We start from the raw sequence: 16141 nt of genomic DNA on the forward strand, positions 1-16141 counted from the left end.
TCTTCTGAATACATGAACATAAAACTTGAATCAAAAAGGTTCCGGAGTCAAAAAAGGAAAACTAACAGATCAACATCTTCCTAACCTTTTAGTTTGCTGAACTGCTGATCTGGATCTCTGATACACTTCATGAGCCTTTAGTCATAGTTTTAGTTTGAAAGTATTATATTTATATATTGTGTGTGTTTACTGCGTTTGTGTTAATGATCCCGGAGAATCGTAATCTCCTTTTTGTTTTACTACTTTTGTTGGTACAACTAAATGACAATAAAGCTTTGATTGATTGAATGATGACATCACAATAAGGCCGAGTCTTAACTGCTGCCTGCAGTTTGATGCATGCCGTGTTGCAACAGAGGATCAGAGGTGCTCTAAAATAAAGAGTAAAAAAAAAAAATCTAATTTTCTATTTACATGGCAACACATTACCCCTGTATGAATACACAAATATATAAACATATCTACAAACAGGGATAATTTCTTTTGGACTGTAACAACTAGACAGATACTAAGAAAACCAAATGAGCTGGAGAAATCAATTGGGTGACGAAACAAAGTTAATCATATAAATCCATTCAAAATACTTTGAAGTCAAGCAATGTATCATCAGTTCTAGTTTTATCTGTAACCCTTTTTAGATAGAAAAGGCGGCACATTTGCTCCAAGGTAAGGGTCGCAATGTGCCGGCCTGTCTTTCTAAAACCGAGGCGTAATATTCCTCCTCTTCCAAAAGCCGCCTCTGAGGTAGGCGTAAACATGTGACGTGACGTGAAGCTCGAAGTTGAGCTGTGAACAGTTGACAACGAATTTGACTTCAAAATAAGAGCTTTACATTGCACCCCATTGGAGTTTAGAACAGGGTTCTTAGCGGGGGGCTTTTAATTTGAAAGTAGCGACCGTTCCTAGCCTGCCGACACAACATCAAGCTAACACAACCAAACAGCTACAGAGACCGAGGAGACGCTAGCATCTCCTGGATCTCAGCGAATGTCCAGTTGCTCATCTTAATGTCCGCGGATGAAGTGATGGACTGACTGCTGTGATCAGCTGTTTCCTGGTTTTAAAACTCCCCGGCTGTGGGTCGCACAACAGTGCAGGTCATCGACACCTCCGCCCATCTCACGCAGAGGCCGCCACATTGACGCCTCGATAGCTGGCGAGGCACAAATAAGTGTACCCTCCGAGGCGGAAAATCGGCGGACCAGAGCAGACCCCCGATTTACCGACGTCTGTCTAAAAACGCGGACCGAGCGGCCAAAAGGACGGGCAAATTGGCGCCTCGCTGCTCTGTCTAAAAACGGCTTGTGTGAGTGTGTTCCTCCTTCATCTGCATCAAACTGTCCTCACTCACAGATACCAGCTACAGAAATACACCTGATGTGTTTTCATCATGATCCACATTATTCCCTGAGAAATTAACACAATTGTAAACAATTTTTTAAAAAGAGTGAGAAAAACATCTTAAACCCATCCCTTCATACAGATCCACCCCAAAAGTTAACGGGGTCCATTCTGGGCCGAGACACATCCTCCATCTGAGTTTACTGAGAACTGTTATTGTGTCTGCTGACAAACCAGCCAACACACAGACAGACAGTGACATCAAACCTCCTCGGTGGAAGGAACTAAAACAAGGCCTGGATTTCTACAATCCACCTGCACATCACAAACCTTACACATACACACACACACACACACACACACACACAGGAAGACTTCACTGGCCACGCTGGTGTCCGAGGTGCTGTGTTGTGGGCAAGTGGATGTTTCAGGCATTTCTAGGTGGGAGACCATCTTCATCTTGTTTATCAAGGGCACCTGCAGAAAACAAACGTATGCATTATGTAGAGTCGAGCTTTATATCAAACAGAACAGATTTTGCTGGACAACAAAAGATTTTAATGTTTGTTTCATCTTTCAAACATCTGTTTTCAAACAGTCAGTAATGGAGAGTGAAAGATTTATCTGACTGGTTTCAGTCAGTGTGTTTTAAAGACTCTGAACTCGACACCAAACACAAATCCTGTTAAATCACTGACTCACATTTAATGATGTCATGATTTCAGCTTCCATCACTTCCTGTCAGGATTATTATTAACATTTATTTTAAGACTTAACTGTTAATAATGATCACTGAGCACCAACAGCTGAGAGTCACAGAGCTGATACCAGAACATGTTCAGCTCTTTGGCTTCATAAACTCATCAATTCATATATTATTAATATGGAATCTGATGGAATCAGAAACCATTAGCCTAGCTTTAGCATTAAACCCATAAACACAGTGAAACAGTCAGTCTGGTGCTGGAAGGTGTGTTTCTAACTAATGTCTGTTTCCTCCTGCTGCCAGTCTTTATGCTAAGCTAAGCTAAGATAAGCTAAAATAAGCTAAGCTAAGCTAAGCTGAGCTAAGCTAAGCTAAGCTAAGCTGAGCTAAGCTAAGCTAACCACCTCCTGAGTTTAACTCCACAATTAACAGACAGACATGTAACAGTGGAATCAATCAGCCATCAGTCTCTCTGTGATAGAAAGCTAATACAGGTGAACTGTCCCTTTAAAGGTTACAGCCTGACATATTCAGTCCTCCAACATTCAGACCAGAAGTATTAAACCTACAGATCTGAAAACTGGTCAACATCCTGTATTTCCGTCCCTTCCTGCAGCCAGCTGGCTTTTAGGAATCAGTCTGAGAGTTAATGTGAAGAATCTCATGTCAGATGATGAACTGGCTCAAAGGGACAGTTCACTCCAGAATCACTGATACTTATTCAGTGCTAGAGTGAGTAAAAATAAGTACTCAGGTAGAAATTAAATTAAGTAGTTATTAATAACAATTTGAGACATATCAGAAAGTGGAGGAGGAGAACAAACTTCTTTGGTGATTGTCAGCAGTTTTGAAGAGGTGGAAAAAATTTAAATTGTCACCAACCATCATTGTTGAGAGGAGAACTGCTCACTGGATCATCAGGAGGACAACCTACAGAAAACAAAACAAAAGTAAACATTACAGAAAGTCAACTTCTATATGACACAGAAATGATTCTGGTGGAGATTTTAATGTTTGTTTCATCTTTTAAAAGTCTGTTTTCAAACAGTCAAGAATGGAGAGTGAAAGTTGGTCTGAACGGTTTCAGTTTTACTTTCATTGTTTTACAGAAGAATCTCAATGTTCAATGTTCCACTGAGGTCGACCACCAAACAGAACATTAGATCACCGTCTCTCATTTAATTATATGTCATGATTTCAGCTTCATCACTACAGATTAGGATTATTATAAACATCCAATTCAAACTCACTCTGCTGCCAAATGAAGCACTTTGACACCTGAGTGTTAATAATGAGCACCAACAGCTGAGAGTCACAGAGCTGATACCAGAACATGTTCAGCTCTTTGGCTTCATAAACTCATCAATTCATTTATTATTAATATGGAAGCTGATGGAATCAGAAACCATTAGCCTAGCTTTAGCATTAAACCCATAAACACAGTGAAACAGTCAGCCTGCTGCTGGAAGGTGCATTTCTAACTTTAGTCTATCTTTATGCTAAGCTAAGCTAAGCTAACCACCTCCTGAGTTTAACTCCACAACTAACAGACAGACATGTAACAGTGGAATCAATCAGCCATCAGTCTCTCTGTGACAGAAAGATAATACAGGTGAACTGTCCCTTTAAAGGTTACAGCCTGACATATTCAGTCCTCCAACATTCAGACCAGAAGTATTAAACCTACAGATCTGAAAACTGGTCAACATCCTGTATTTCCGTCCCTTCCTGCAGCCAGCTGGCTTTTAGGAATCAGTCTGAGAGTTAATGTGAAGAATCTCATGTCAGATGATGAACTGGCTCAAAGGGACAGTTCACTCCAGAATCACTGATACTTATTCAGTGTTGGAGTAACAAAACATAAGTACTCAGGTAGAAGTAAAAGCAGTAATCAGAGTAACTACTAGGGTGAGAGAACAAAAGAACTTAATTTGAATGATCAGAATAACTAATATTAAGTAGTTATTAACAACAATTTGAGAACGTTCTTCACTACAACAGCAGCAAACTAAAACATCAACATACTACAGCAAGAAAATGAAGAGAGAGAGTTCATACTTACTGCTGTATGTCACATCTGAGCTCTGATCCTCTGCAGCTGATTGGAGTTGTTCGTCTGTAAATATTAACAGTGAGCATTATTTGACAGCCATACTGCTGCTGTAGCTGCAGTCATTATCCTGCTTCATGTCATGTGGTAGATAACAGAGCATCAGCAGACCTGAGACCAGCTGACAATCTACTCAAGTAAAAGTATTCTGTAATAAACTACTCAGAAAAGTACAATTTATTCAAAAAAGTGACTCAACTATATGTAAAGTAAATAATAATAACGAAACATTAAACATATAGTGCTTTTCTAGATACTAAAGTCACTTAACAAAGGAAACAACAACAAAATAAAATGTATCTGTGAGTAAAGGGAACATATCAGAAAGTGGAGGAGGAGAACAAACTTCTTTGGTGATTGTCAGCAGTTTTGAGGAGGTGAAGAAAATGTAATTTGTTACAAACCACCATTGTTGAGAGGAGACTCACCTGTTTTGACACGCTTTTTACGAAAAAATTTCACCAGACATTCACCTGCAGAAAACAAAACAAAAGTATGAATTACAGAAAGTCAACTTCTATATGACACAGAAATGATTCTGGTGGAGATTTTAATGTTTGTTTCATCTTTTAAAAGTCTGTTTTCAAACAGTCAAGAATGGAGAGTGAAAGTTGGTCTGAACGGTTTCAGTTTTACTTTCATTGTTTTACAGAAGAATCTCAATGTTCAATGTTCCACTGAGGTCGACCACCAAACAGAACATTAGATCACCGTCTCTCATTTAATTAGATGTCATGATTTCAGCCTCATCACTACAGATTAGGATTATTATAAACATCCAATTCAAACTCACTCTGCTGCCAAATGAAGCACTTTGACACCTGAGTGTTAATAATGAGCACCAACAGCTGAGAGTCACAGAGCTGATACCAGAACATGTTCAGCTCTTTGGCTTCATAAACTCATCAATTCATATATTATTAATATGGAATCTGATGGAATCAGAAACCATTAGCTTAGCTTTAGCATTAAACCTATAAACAGAGTGAAACAGTCAGCCTGCTGCTGGAAGGTGTGTTTATAACTAATGTCTGTTTCCTCCTGCTTCCAGTATTTATGCTAAGCTAAGATAAGCTAAGCTAAGCTAAGCTAACCACCTCCTGAATCTAGTACTGGTAAGCAGGGGCGGAGTGGCAATCAGGACGGCCAGATGATGAATTTGCATGAACTGGTCCACAGATTATTCTGATGTACACAGCCGGCCTTTGGGCTCATCGAAACTATTGACGTTGTTTAAATTCTCTGCCAAAATCTCAGAGACCTACTATATTAGAATTAAGTATAAGTCCAACCAAAATTTATACCACTTGCTGACTCTCTATATCTCAGTCAAAGTTACCCTGAACACTCATCTCTGATCTCTGCTATCAATCTACTGATTTTTGTGTTGCCTATCTTAATTTAATTCTTCTTATTCAGGCCTTACAGAACTTTCATGGTCACAAGTAAAAAAAAAACAACCTGCAATTTAATTTGTTTGTTCTTAAATTAGCGTAGAAAGGAGCAAAGCCTCCTGGGAATGAGAAATGTGTTTATCTAGAGCCTATCACTGCGTTTATCTAATGAACCCATGTTGTAGGTATTCAGAAAATGGGGAAGCTAAAATGTTTCCTGTCCAGACTGACATCACATCCAAAGAACAGCGCGATGTGTCATGTTGTGTAGGGAGTACTACATATGGGGCAGCCAATATGCAGGGCAGTTACAAAGGCTGCTCTGCCTTTCTATCAGAGGCGGCCCCCAACCAAATCCACATCTGCAGCTTTGCACATGTCCTGAACCTGGTTTTAGCAGACACAACAGGCAGTGTTATTCAGAGTGCATCACTTTTCACTCTCCTAAGTGACACTGCTGTTTTCATAAGGAGTTCGTACAAATGCATGAAAACGTGGGAAGAAACCAGCACAGAGAAGCGGCACAGAAGACTCTCTCCAACAGCACAGACACGGTCCTGCTCTGACAAAGGTGTTCTGGTGTTTTGAAGGCCTGACAGTGCCGTGTATGTAGATCTAGTCTTGACACATACTTCAATAGTTCTCTACAAACCTATTCAAAGTGCCTAGTTTTCCAGTAATTTAATTACCTGTGTTTTTAGGTTGGCACTGTCTATACTTCCTTTTTTAAACTTATACAGGCAACTATTTGAGTGCTATGGGTCTGATACCCAGATACATGTCGTTACATGATGCTTGAAATTTCCATCCACCCACAAAGCTCTTTTTATACTGCACTTAAACATCTATAGTTCCTTACAAATGTATTGAAAGTGCCTGGTTTTCCAGTGGTTGAAAGTCCTGTTGTATTGCATTAGCACTACCCATAGTTCCTTTCTCCAAATGTATACATTGCTATTACTTTGATTTATAGAGAACACATGTTCATATTCAATACTGGAAATTATGAATGTACAAATTGGTGGGCCAGAGCGGTCAGAATCTTTCCTGGCGGATTTTGGTGCCCCACTCCGCCCCTGCGGGCAAGTTATTACTTAAAGTCCGTGTAAAGCAAATTCAGCCATTTTCTTCTAAACACATTAAAAAGGTCATACATGTATTTCCTTAAAACATGTAAAAAGCCATTCAACCATTTAGAATTTAATTTTGGAGCTAGGCTCACAAACTGTGTTTCAAAATTTCTGTGTTCAGGATTTAATGGGCGGGTCAGAAATCATGGCCGCGTTACTGCATAAACCTGGCCCTGCTGTGGAAGTGGTATAAATACATTCAGCGCATTAGCTTCGGTGGTTTTTCTGCTCACTCTCGAGTCTTGAATAGCATCTCTTACGATAGTTTGCAGCTAGTTAACCAGTCAACCAGTCAGCTAAACAGTCATGTCTCGTCCACATCGCTGTGCATCTTTCCTGGATGTCACAGTGTGCAGGGTAACAGCACTGTTAGCTTATTTAAGTTTCCTACGGACGACAACGTAAGGAAACGGTGGATCGATTTTGTCAAGAGGAGCTTCTATTACTGCCGAGAGTTAAAAATCACCACCATCACCGTCTCTGCAGTGTCCACTTTACCCCCGATAGTTACAGCAACTGTCACCAGGTGAAGTCTGGATATCTGAAGAATCTGTTGATGCTGGCCAGTGGGGTGGGAAATATTGACCCGACCGCGGACCGCAGGCCGGGTCGGGTCAATATTTCCCGTCAATAACCTCGGACCGTGTCGTGCCGGCCTTGATCAAGCATTTGTGTGTGTGTGTTTTTTTAATAACTCAAAATAATGACTGTATTTATGGCTACAATAGACGCATCTCTCTCCTCCCTCCATGTTGTTTGTGCCGCTGCGTGGTTTTACACGTGAGTGAGTGTCCTCCTGCAGAAACGTGACTTCTCGTGCACGTGACGTCACTCCCTGAGACGCAAGAAGAAAGCAAAAATGTATATTGTTACTAAGAAAATGACAAAAATAATAGTAACGCACAGTGATTTGAATAAGTAACTTTAATCTGATTAGTGGTTTGGAAATATTACCACGTAAGATTACTCCTCACTGAAAAAAGTGGTCAGATTAGAGTAACGGTTACCGGCATCACTGCACGGTTCCGCTCGGGTCAGGCTTGATTTATTTGGGCCATATCTAAGCTCTAAGAGTAAGTGTGTGTTTATGTATGTTATAAATATTGTACATTTGGGCAATTAAATGCATTTTGCTGAAGGTGCAAATCCTGAAAGTGATTTTCCATCGTGCATCCTGTCATGCCCATGTAATGTTAGCAAATGTTATTGCATTTAATCATGACATGATTTGGCCTCATTCCCTGAGCGGAGTCCATCTGACAGCACAGTGATAATCTACAGGTAATATTTTATGTGCACCAATATAGCTATGACAAGGAATTATATGTAGACTGGGGTTTTACGTTGGTGTGTAATGTAAAACATGGACTGTGAGGAACGAGGCTGAGCACTATCAGTGTCTGACTCAGAGTCAGTTTCTGGCTCTGATGGTTCAAACGGGTCGGGCTGGGTCTGTCCGATGATGCTGCTAGCTTCCATTGTTACTGTAGGTTACGTCCTTGTACGGTACACGGTGGAGGCTCCTCCCTCCGTGGGCGTGGCTCCAGTGCCTCTAACTGACACGCCCCCAGCGTTTCACAGCAGAGAGAGGTGCTTGTTTTTCCATGATTTTGAGACCTAATTTTATATACTTGGCAATTTTTTTTAGTCTTTCAGATTTTGCTCAGTGGTCAATGACAAATGTTTCTGTGGTGTGACAAACTCATAACACAAATGTATTTCTGCTTTACACGGACTTGAAGTGTTCTGTTAAAGGTTTCAGCCTGACCGGCTCATCACAGACTCACGTTAATGCTTCATAGTTGATAATAATGCAGCTCAGTGAGGATACAGACGTTTCATAGAGGAGAGGGGAGAATATAACGCTGATCTTCCTGTTGGTCACAGAGACCCTGACTGACAAATCACACAACTGGAGAGAAATCTTACACTTCATGATCCAAAACAGTTTTTAAGTCCTGTGGACACTTCTGTCCCTCTTTCCTGCTCGTCCACATATGAGCTCTGTCTCTCTGCTCCAAGTCTGATCACTCCTATTGATCAGTGTTTTAATAATGCCTTGTTTTAGTGGAGCTGCAGTCTGTAAATATTAACAGTGAGTGTTATTTGACAGTCATTCTGCTGCTGTAGCTTCAGTCATTATCCTGCTTCCTGCTATCCTGCTGAGTCGTGGCTGTGGTAGATAACAGAGCATCAGCAGACCTGGGACCAGCTGACAATCTACTCAAGTAAAAGAATTCTGTAATAAACTACTCAGAAAAGTACAATGTATCCAAATAAGTTACTCAACTATATGTAATGTAAATAATAATAACGAAACATTAAACATATAGTGCTTTTCTAGATACTGAAGTCACTTAACAAAGGAAACAACAACAAAATAAAATGTATCTGTGAGTAAAGGGAACATATCAGAAAGTGGAGGAGGAGAACAAACTTCTTTGGTGATTGTCAGCAGTTTTGAAGAGGTGGAGAAAATGTAATTTCTTACAAACCATCATTGTTGAGAGGAGACTCACCTGTTTTGACACGCTTTTTACGAAATAATTTCACCAGACATTCACCTGCTGAAAACAAAACAAAAGTAAACATTACAGACAGTCAACTTTTCTATGACACAGAAATGATTCTGGTGGAGATTTTAATGTTTGTTTCATCTTTTAAAAGTCTGTTTTCAAACAGTCAAGAATGGAGAGTGAAAGTTGGTCTGAACGGTTTCAGTTTTACTTTCATTGTTTTACAGAAGAATCTCAATGTTCAATGTTCCACTGAGGTCGACCACCAAACAGAACATTAGATCACCGTCTCTCATTTAATTATATGTCATGATTTCAGCTTCATCACTACAGATTAGGATTATTATAAACATCCAATTCAAACTCACTCTGCTGCCAAATGAAGCACTTTGACACCTGAGTGTTAATAATGAGCACCAACAGCTGAGAGTCACAGAGCTGATACCAGAACATGTTCAGCTCTTTGGATTCATAAACTCATCAATTCATTCATTATTAATATGGAATCAGAAACCATTAGCCTAGCTTTAGCATTAAACCCATAAACAGTGTGAAACAGTCAGCCTGGTGCTGGAAGGTGTATTTATAACTAATGTCTGTTTCCTCCTGTTTCCAGTCTTTATGCTAAGCTAAGCTAAGCTAACCACCTCCTGAGTTTAACTCCACAATTAACAGACAGACATGTAACAGTGGAATCAATCAGCCATCAGTCTCTCTGTGATAGAAAGATAATACAGGTGAACTGTCCCTTTAAAGGTTACAGCCTGACATATTCAGTCCTCCAACATTCAGACCAGAAGTATTAAACCTACAGATCTGAAAACTGGTCAACATCCTGTATTTCCGTCCCTTCCTGCAGCCAGCTGGCTTTTAGGAATCAGTCTGAGAGTTAATGTGAAGAATCTCATGTCAGATGATGAACTGGCTCAAAGGGACAGTTCACTCCAGAATCACTGATACTTATTCAGTGTTAAAGCAGGGTCCCCCCAGGATTTTTCCACTCAAATTTAAGACTTTTTAAGACCACGTCCAATGAAATTTAAGACCAACTTCGCACCTATTCTGGCATACATTTATGAAATAATGCATATGACTTTGAAGAGCTCCCTTATATTTTCATTTGACGTATATGAGCCCTTAGCAAAAAGTAGTTTATTCAAGTGTACTACAAGTATCCTTATTTTACACTAAAACTGAGGCAGTATACTTGAAGTGTACTTTTTACATACTACATTTTATATAGCCTACTTAAGAAAATTATAGTGAAGTATACTTGGCTTATACGGAAAAGAACAAAGAATAGTCTAAGACTAAGTACATTAATACTTAGACTTATACTTTAATACTAAAGCTATACTTGTACTTTAGTATACTGTGGACTGTGGTGCAAAGACTCTTGGGTATTCTGTTGTTGTTAGTGTAATTATGATTCGTGAATGTGTTTGTGAATAAGATGATGTGTAAGACGGTTGCGGGTTTATTCACATCCTTGTTATGTGGTTGAATTGTGTCGAATTAACAAAGATGATAAACATGTTGGCACCGTGAGTGAAGGGGTGTTTTCCGGGAGAGACTTCCCGTCTGTTACAACTACAGTAAGCAGCAACAAGTTTGGTAGATACCTCCCAAATGGGTTTGGTGTTGCTGCTTATCAAATTTAAGACTTTTTCAAGTTTATAAGACCCCCCGGGTACCCTGTAGAGTAACCAAAAATGAGTAGTCAGGTAGAAGTAAAAGCAATTATCAGAGTAACTACTTGAGTGAGAAAACAAAATAACTTAATCCTAATTATCGGAATAATTCATATCAAATACTTATATACAACAATTTGAGAATGTTCTTCACTACAACAGACGGCAAACTAGAACACCAACATACTACAGCAAGAAGATGAAGAGAGAGAAGAGGATGAAGAGAGAGAGTTCATACTTACTGCTGTCTGTCACATCTGAGCTCTGACCCTCTGCAGCTGATTGGAGTTGTTCGTCTGTAAACATTAACACTGATAGTTATTTGACAGCCATACTGCTGCTGTAGCTTCAGTCATTATCCTGCTTCATGTCATGTGGTAGATAACAGAGCATCAGCAGACCTGAGACCAGCTGACAATCTACTCAAGTAAAAGTATTCTGTAATAAACTACTCAGAAAAGTACAATTTATTCAACAAAGTGACTCAAGTATATGTAATGTAAATAATAATAATGATACATTAAACATATAGTGCTTTTCTAGATACTAAAGTCACTGAAAAGGATATTCCGCTGTAAATTTAATTCATGGTCTAACCCACCGTGACACTGAGTAGATCAAGTTAGCAGACCGCTAATTTAAGTAGTTTTAGCAACCTCAGAAATGACCGCACAATACACTGCAGTATACGCAAGAAACCGCCACCAAAAAGCCACAAATAATGCTCAGAACAGCACCAAACTTAAGCAACAGTACAAATAGGGTCTCAGCACATAGTCCGGGGCATCTAACCTCCGCTAGCTTAGCTGGATTTCTATTGTGAAGTGAGCACAACTCTCAACTGTCCTGCAACAGCTTCCTGTTGTGGGGAAGCCTGACGCGATGACGAGAACAAACTTCTTTGGTGATTTTCAGCAGTTTTGAAGAAGTGTGTTTTGAAGGATTTTTATAAAAGTGGAGTAAATATTATTTGTTAAAAACCACCATTGTTGAGAAGTGACTTACCTGTCGAGTCATTATCTGAATCATCTGGAGGATGCGTTATCCACAGATGAGAATGTGCAGAAAAGAAAACAGAAGTATAAATTACAAAAAGTCAACTTGTATATAAGTATTAATCTAAAGTATATTGTGCCTGATGATCAACTGGCTCAAAGGGACAGTTCACGCTGAAATCAAACATATATTTTCAGTGTTAGAGTAGCCAAAAATAAGTACTCAAGTAGAAGTAAAACTTTATGTAAATAGTTATTGACAACAATTTGAGACATATCAGAAAGTGGAGGAGGAGAACAAACTTCTTTGGTGATTGTCAGCAGTTTTGAAGAGGTGGAGAAAATGTAATTTGTTACAAACCATCATTGTTGAGAGACATACCTGTTAAGCCATTCTCTGGGGGATGTTTTTTCCACAGTAAATCTTCAGAAACCAAAACAAAAGTAAATATTACAGAAAGTCAACTTTCAGAATCAACTAATGAGCCCCAACAGCTGTGAGTCACAGAGCTGATACCAGAACATGTTCAGCTCTTTGGCTTCATAAACTCATCAATTAATTCATTATTAATATGGAATCTGATGGAATCAGAAACCATTAGCCTAGCTTTAGCATTAAACCCATAAACAGGGTGAAACAGTCAGCCTGGTGCTGGAAGGTGTGTTTATAACTAATGTCTGTTTCCTCCTGCTTCCAGTCTTTATGCTAAGATAAGCTAAGCTAAGCTAAGCTAACCACCTCCTGAGTTTAACTCCACAATTAACAGACAGACATGTAACAGTGAAATCAATCAGCCATCAGTCTCTCTGTGACAGAAAGATAATACAGTTGAACTGTCCCTTTAAAGGTTACAGCCTGACATATTCAGTCCTCCAACATTCAGACCAGAAGTATTAAACCTACAGATCTGAAAACTGGTCCAGTGGATCCTGTTTTATGTCTGTTTCTGCAGTCAGACGGCTTTTAACAAACCGTTCTGAGAGTTAATCCAAAGAATCATTTGTTAAATGATAAACTGGATTAAAGGAGCATTCTGTAGTTTTGTGAAAGACTTTTAATCAGAAGAGAAAGATCTTCATTGACTGATTTTTTTTCATGACTGAATAAACTGAAGAAACAAACAATTTCATGCAGTTTTACTTTGTTTATATGTGGCGGACCCTGCCACCTTTCTACCTTCAAGCAGTGTTCTGGGACCTTATTTTCCTCTGAGAACAGTTGGTTTACTCACTTATGGAATAATTACATATTTCTGAGTTCTGGACGTGATTGTATCACACAATGTTTCTGTAATGTTGATGTCCGAACATGATGGATATGTTGGTGTAATATATGATATAAACTTACATCTACAGCACACTACAGCAACAACCAGAAGTACAACAGCAAAAAGCACAGCAAGGAGTATAGTTGCCGTCCTCAACAGCTTTACTTCTCTGGATTGGTTCTCTGAAATACATCAGAAAAAGTTAATGTTAAACTCAAAATGTTACTGCATGTCATGAACATTTCCCTGAACATCAGCAGAAACAAAAAATAAATGTAAATTTAATAACACGTGAACAATAAAAATGTGTTGATGACTAAACCATCAGGAAAGAAATCTCACCATTTAACTGCACAGAGATCTCAAGTAGATCAGACTGAACGTTGTGTTTGTGTCTCAACAGCTGATAAATATCGCTGATGTAGAAATCAGTAACATCATAATCATGCCTGTGTGTCTGTAGAGATGATTCAGAAAATTCCCAGTCAGGGGGGCGCTAGAGCACGCAGGGCGGACTAGATGTGTTTAGGTGAAGCTCCGCTCAGATAAATTGAGTTTTTCATAAAAACACCTCTTTCTGACTAAAGATAAAGGATAAAGATCCCCTTTTTTTGCAACAATTTTCACCCTATTGCTCTGTTCTGCGCAGATGTCAAGTTATTGGCTAAGATGCTGGCAAAACGCTTAGAGTCTGTTCTGGCTACTATTATTTCCACAGACCAAACAGGGTTTATTAAGGATAGACACTCCTTTCACATGTCAGACGGCTATTTGATATAATATACTCACCCTCGTCCTTGGATTCTCCAGAATTAGTAATCTAAATGGATGCTGAGAAGGCATTTGACCGTGTCGAATGGCCCTATCTGTTCCACGCATTGAGACACTTTGGATTTGGCAACACATTTATTTCTTGGATAAAGCTTTTATATACATCCCCCCTAGCCTGTGTCCGCACAAACAATGATTACTGTGATTAGGGGTGGGAATCTCTTGGCACCTCACGATTCGATTCGATTCCGATTCAGAGGTCAACGATTCGATTCTAAATCGATTCTCGATGCATCTCGATGCAGCAAGTTCTTATGCACATTTCCATGCAAAAAATAAACTAATTAAATCTGAGTTTGCTAATCACTTCCTTTACTTTTTTCTCACTGTGTGACTACTTGGTACTTTTAAAGCAAAGTATTTGTAATGATCCATACTTAATTTACTTCCAATATATTTAATTAATAAAACAAATGAAAGAAATGTGGCAAGTCAACTGGAAGGTTACATTTGCTAGCAAACATCCAGCTTTGCAAAGAACCAACAGGAAAAGAAAAGTGTTCCTGTAGCAGCATACATGTAGTACATTAATACAGCTGCAGCTGGTCGACGGTTGATACAGGTGTTTGTATCACAGTGTAGGAACACACGCCTTTGTCTCTGCATCTTAAAGTGGTCTCATTTCGGCCATGATTACCTTTAACCCAAATCGACTCCTTTTTCCACTATATGGGACTGAAAGCCCCCCTATCCTGGCCTGGCAAATCCTCTCCTCTCCACAAAGTGAGAGAATGTTGTTTATCTTGCTATAAACAGATCACCAGAGATCTTCTTTTAGTAATTTATAATGACTAAGCACATCTGGTCTGTTCCCCTTTCTCCAAAGAAGATGAACCCCTTTTCCTCAGGTCAAACAAGGTCAAGCCCGACAGTCTTCTTTCTCCACACCAAGAGGAAGGAGGAATGTTTTCTAACATAGATGTGGTGATTTAAGATGTCTTGCTAATCTACGTGTCTCTCCCTCTGGAACATTCTCCAGTGGGGGAAGGCTTAATGGGAAACCTAATCTGTGTGTCCTTCTCCTCACATGTCCAACTGTTATTTACGATCGTTGTTGTTCCTGGGTCTGACATTCCAATTCCTGTCTTCTGTTCTCACCCAAATTCAAATACGTCCTAAATAACTAGAGAGCCGCTCCAGCCCAGACGCTCAGCTTTGTAGTGCAGTGAACGGAGTCCAGTGCAAAGCAAAAATTCACACCGCTTTACATCTCCGTCAGGCCGCCCTTTCTTTTGGCACCACATTCTCTCAACCGTAGAACCTCCGTATCCCTAAGCATTAGCGCAACGGCCCAGTTACGCTAATGCTTAAGGATTCGGAGGTTCTACGGTCTGTGTCTGTGACTGAAATTAAGTTTCGTTTTGATCGAAAGTAAACAGAGTTGCGTGCATAAACCTCTCGTCCAGCAACTGGGCCTCACACTGTATTTCACCGCTCACAAATCACCTGTATCTGATAGAGTTCAGTGAAATTATCGAACGTATTTTCTATTGATATTGATCACGTGTCTATCGCGATAGATATCGTTATCGTTTTATCGCCCAGCCCTACTGTCCACTTTCCCCGTTACCGTTCGCCATCGCCATTGAACCTCTGGCAGTGGCCCCCAGGTCCAGTCAGGCCCCGGGCATCTGGAGGGGAGGAGTTGAGCACAAACTTTCAATGTACAGGGATGACCTCTTACTGTTCATCTCTGACCCAGGCAGATCTGTCCCCCTTGTGTTGGCCATGCTGAAGGAATTTGGGCAAATTTCTGGTTACAAAATAAATCTTCAGAAAAGTGAGCTTATGCCCATTAATAATGCAGCCGCAGCCTATCCCCTTTCGGACTTGCCATTTAAGACGTCCTTAAGTAATTTCTATATTTAGGCATCTGTGTAACCAGAAACTACTCTGATTTGTTTAAATGTAATTTCTCCCCTCTGCTTGCTCGACTGACTCAAGACTTCCACCGTTGGTCTCTCATACCTTTATCTCTTGCTGGCAGGATAAACTGTATTAAAATGAATGTGCTTCCCAAATTCCTCTATCTCTTTCAATCTATACCCCTCTTTATTCCAAAACATTTTTTCCATTCACTCGACAGCTTGATCTCGCGGTTCATACAGAACAAAAAACCTCCCAGAATTCGGAAAGACACTCTACAAAAACCCAAAGAA

General features: G+C 39.7%; 1 protein-coding gene across 1 annotated transcript in view; it reads right to left on the reverse strand.

The window, feature by feature from the left end:
- Nucleotides 1–1694: 1694 nt before the first annotated feature.
- The window catches only part of LOC115583266 (uncharacterized), a 29775-nt gene continuing 15328 nt past the window's right edge, over nt 1695–16141 (reverse strand). Inside the window, exons 4-12 of the mRNA XM_030419926.1 lie at nt 13232–13333; nt 12266–12307; nt 11894–11917; nt 11131–11184; nt 9201–9248; nt 4586–4630; nt 4110–4163; nt 2930–2977; nt 1695–1818 (exon numbers count right to left, since the gene is read on the reverse strand). Of these exons, the coding sequence (XP_030275786.1) occupies nt 1769–1818; nt 2930–2977; nt 4110–4163; nt 4586–4630; nt 9201–9248; nt 11131–11184; nt 11894–11917; nt 12266–12307; nt 13232–13333 (467 nt within the window). The 3' untranslated portion in view covers nt 1695–1768. The remainder of the gene's footprint in view (nt 1819–2929; nt 2978–4109; nt 4164–4585; nt 4631–9200; nt 9249–11130; nt 11185–11893; nt 11918–12265; nt 12308–13231; nt 13334–16141) is intronic.

The sequence above is a fragment of the Sparus aurata genome, chromosome 6 (genome assembly GCF_900880675.1).
Source record: "Sparus aurata chromosome 6, fSpaAur1.1, whole genome shotgun sequence".
In the NCBI taxonomy this organism is placed as follows: Eukaryota; Metazoa; Chordata; class Actinopteri; order Spariformes; family Sparidae; genus Sparus; species Sparus aurata.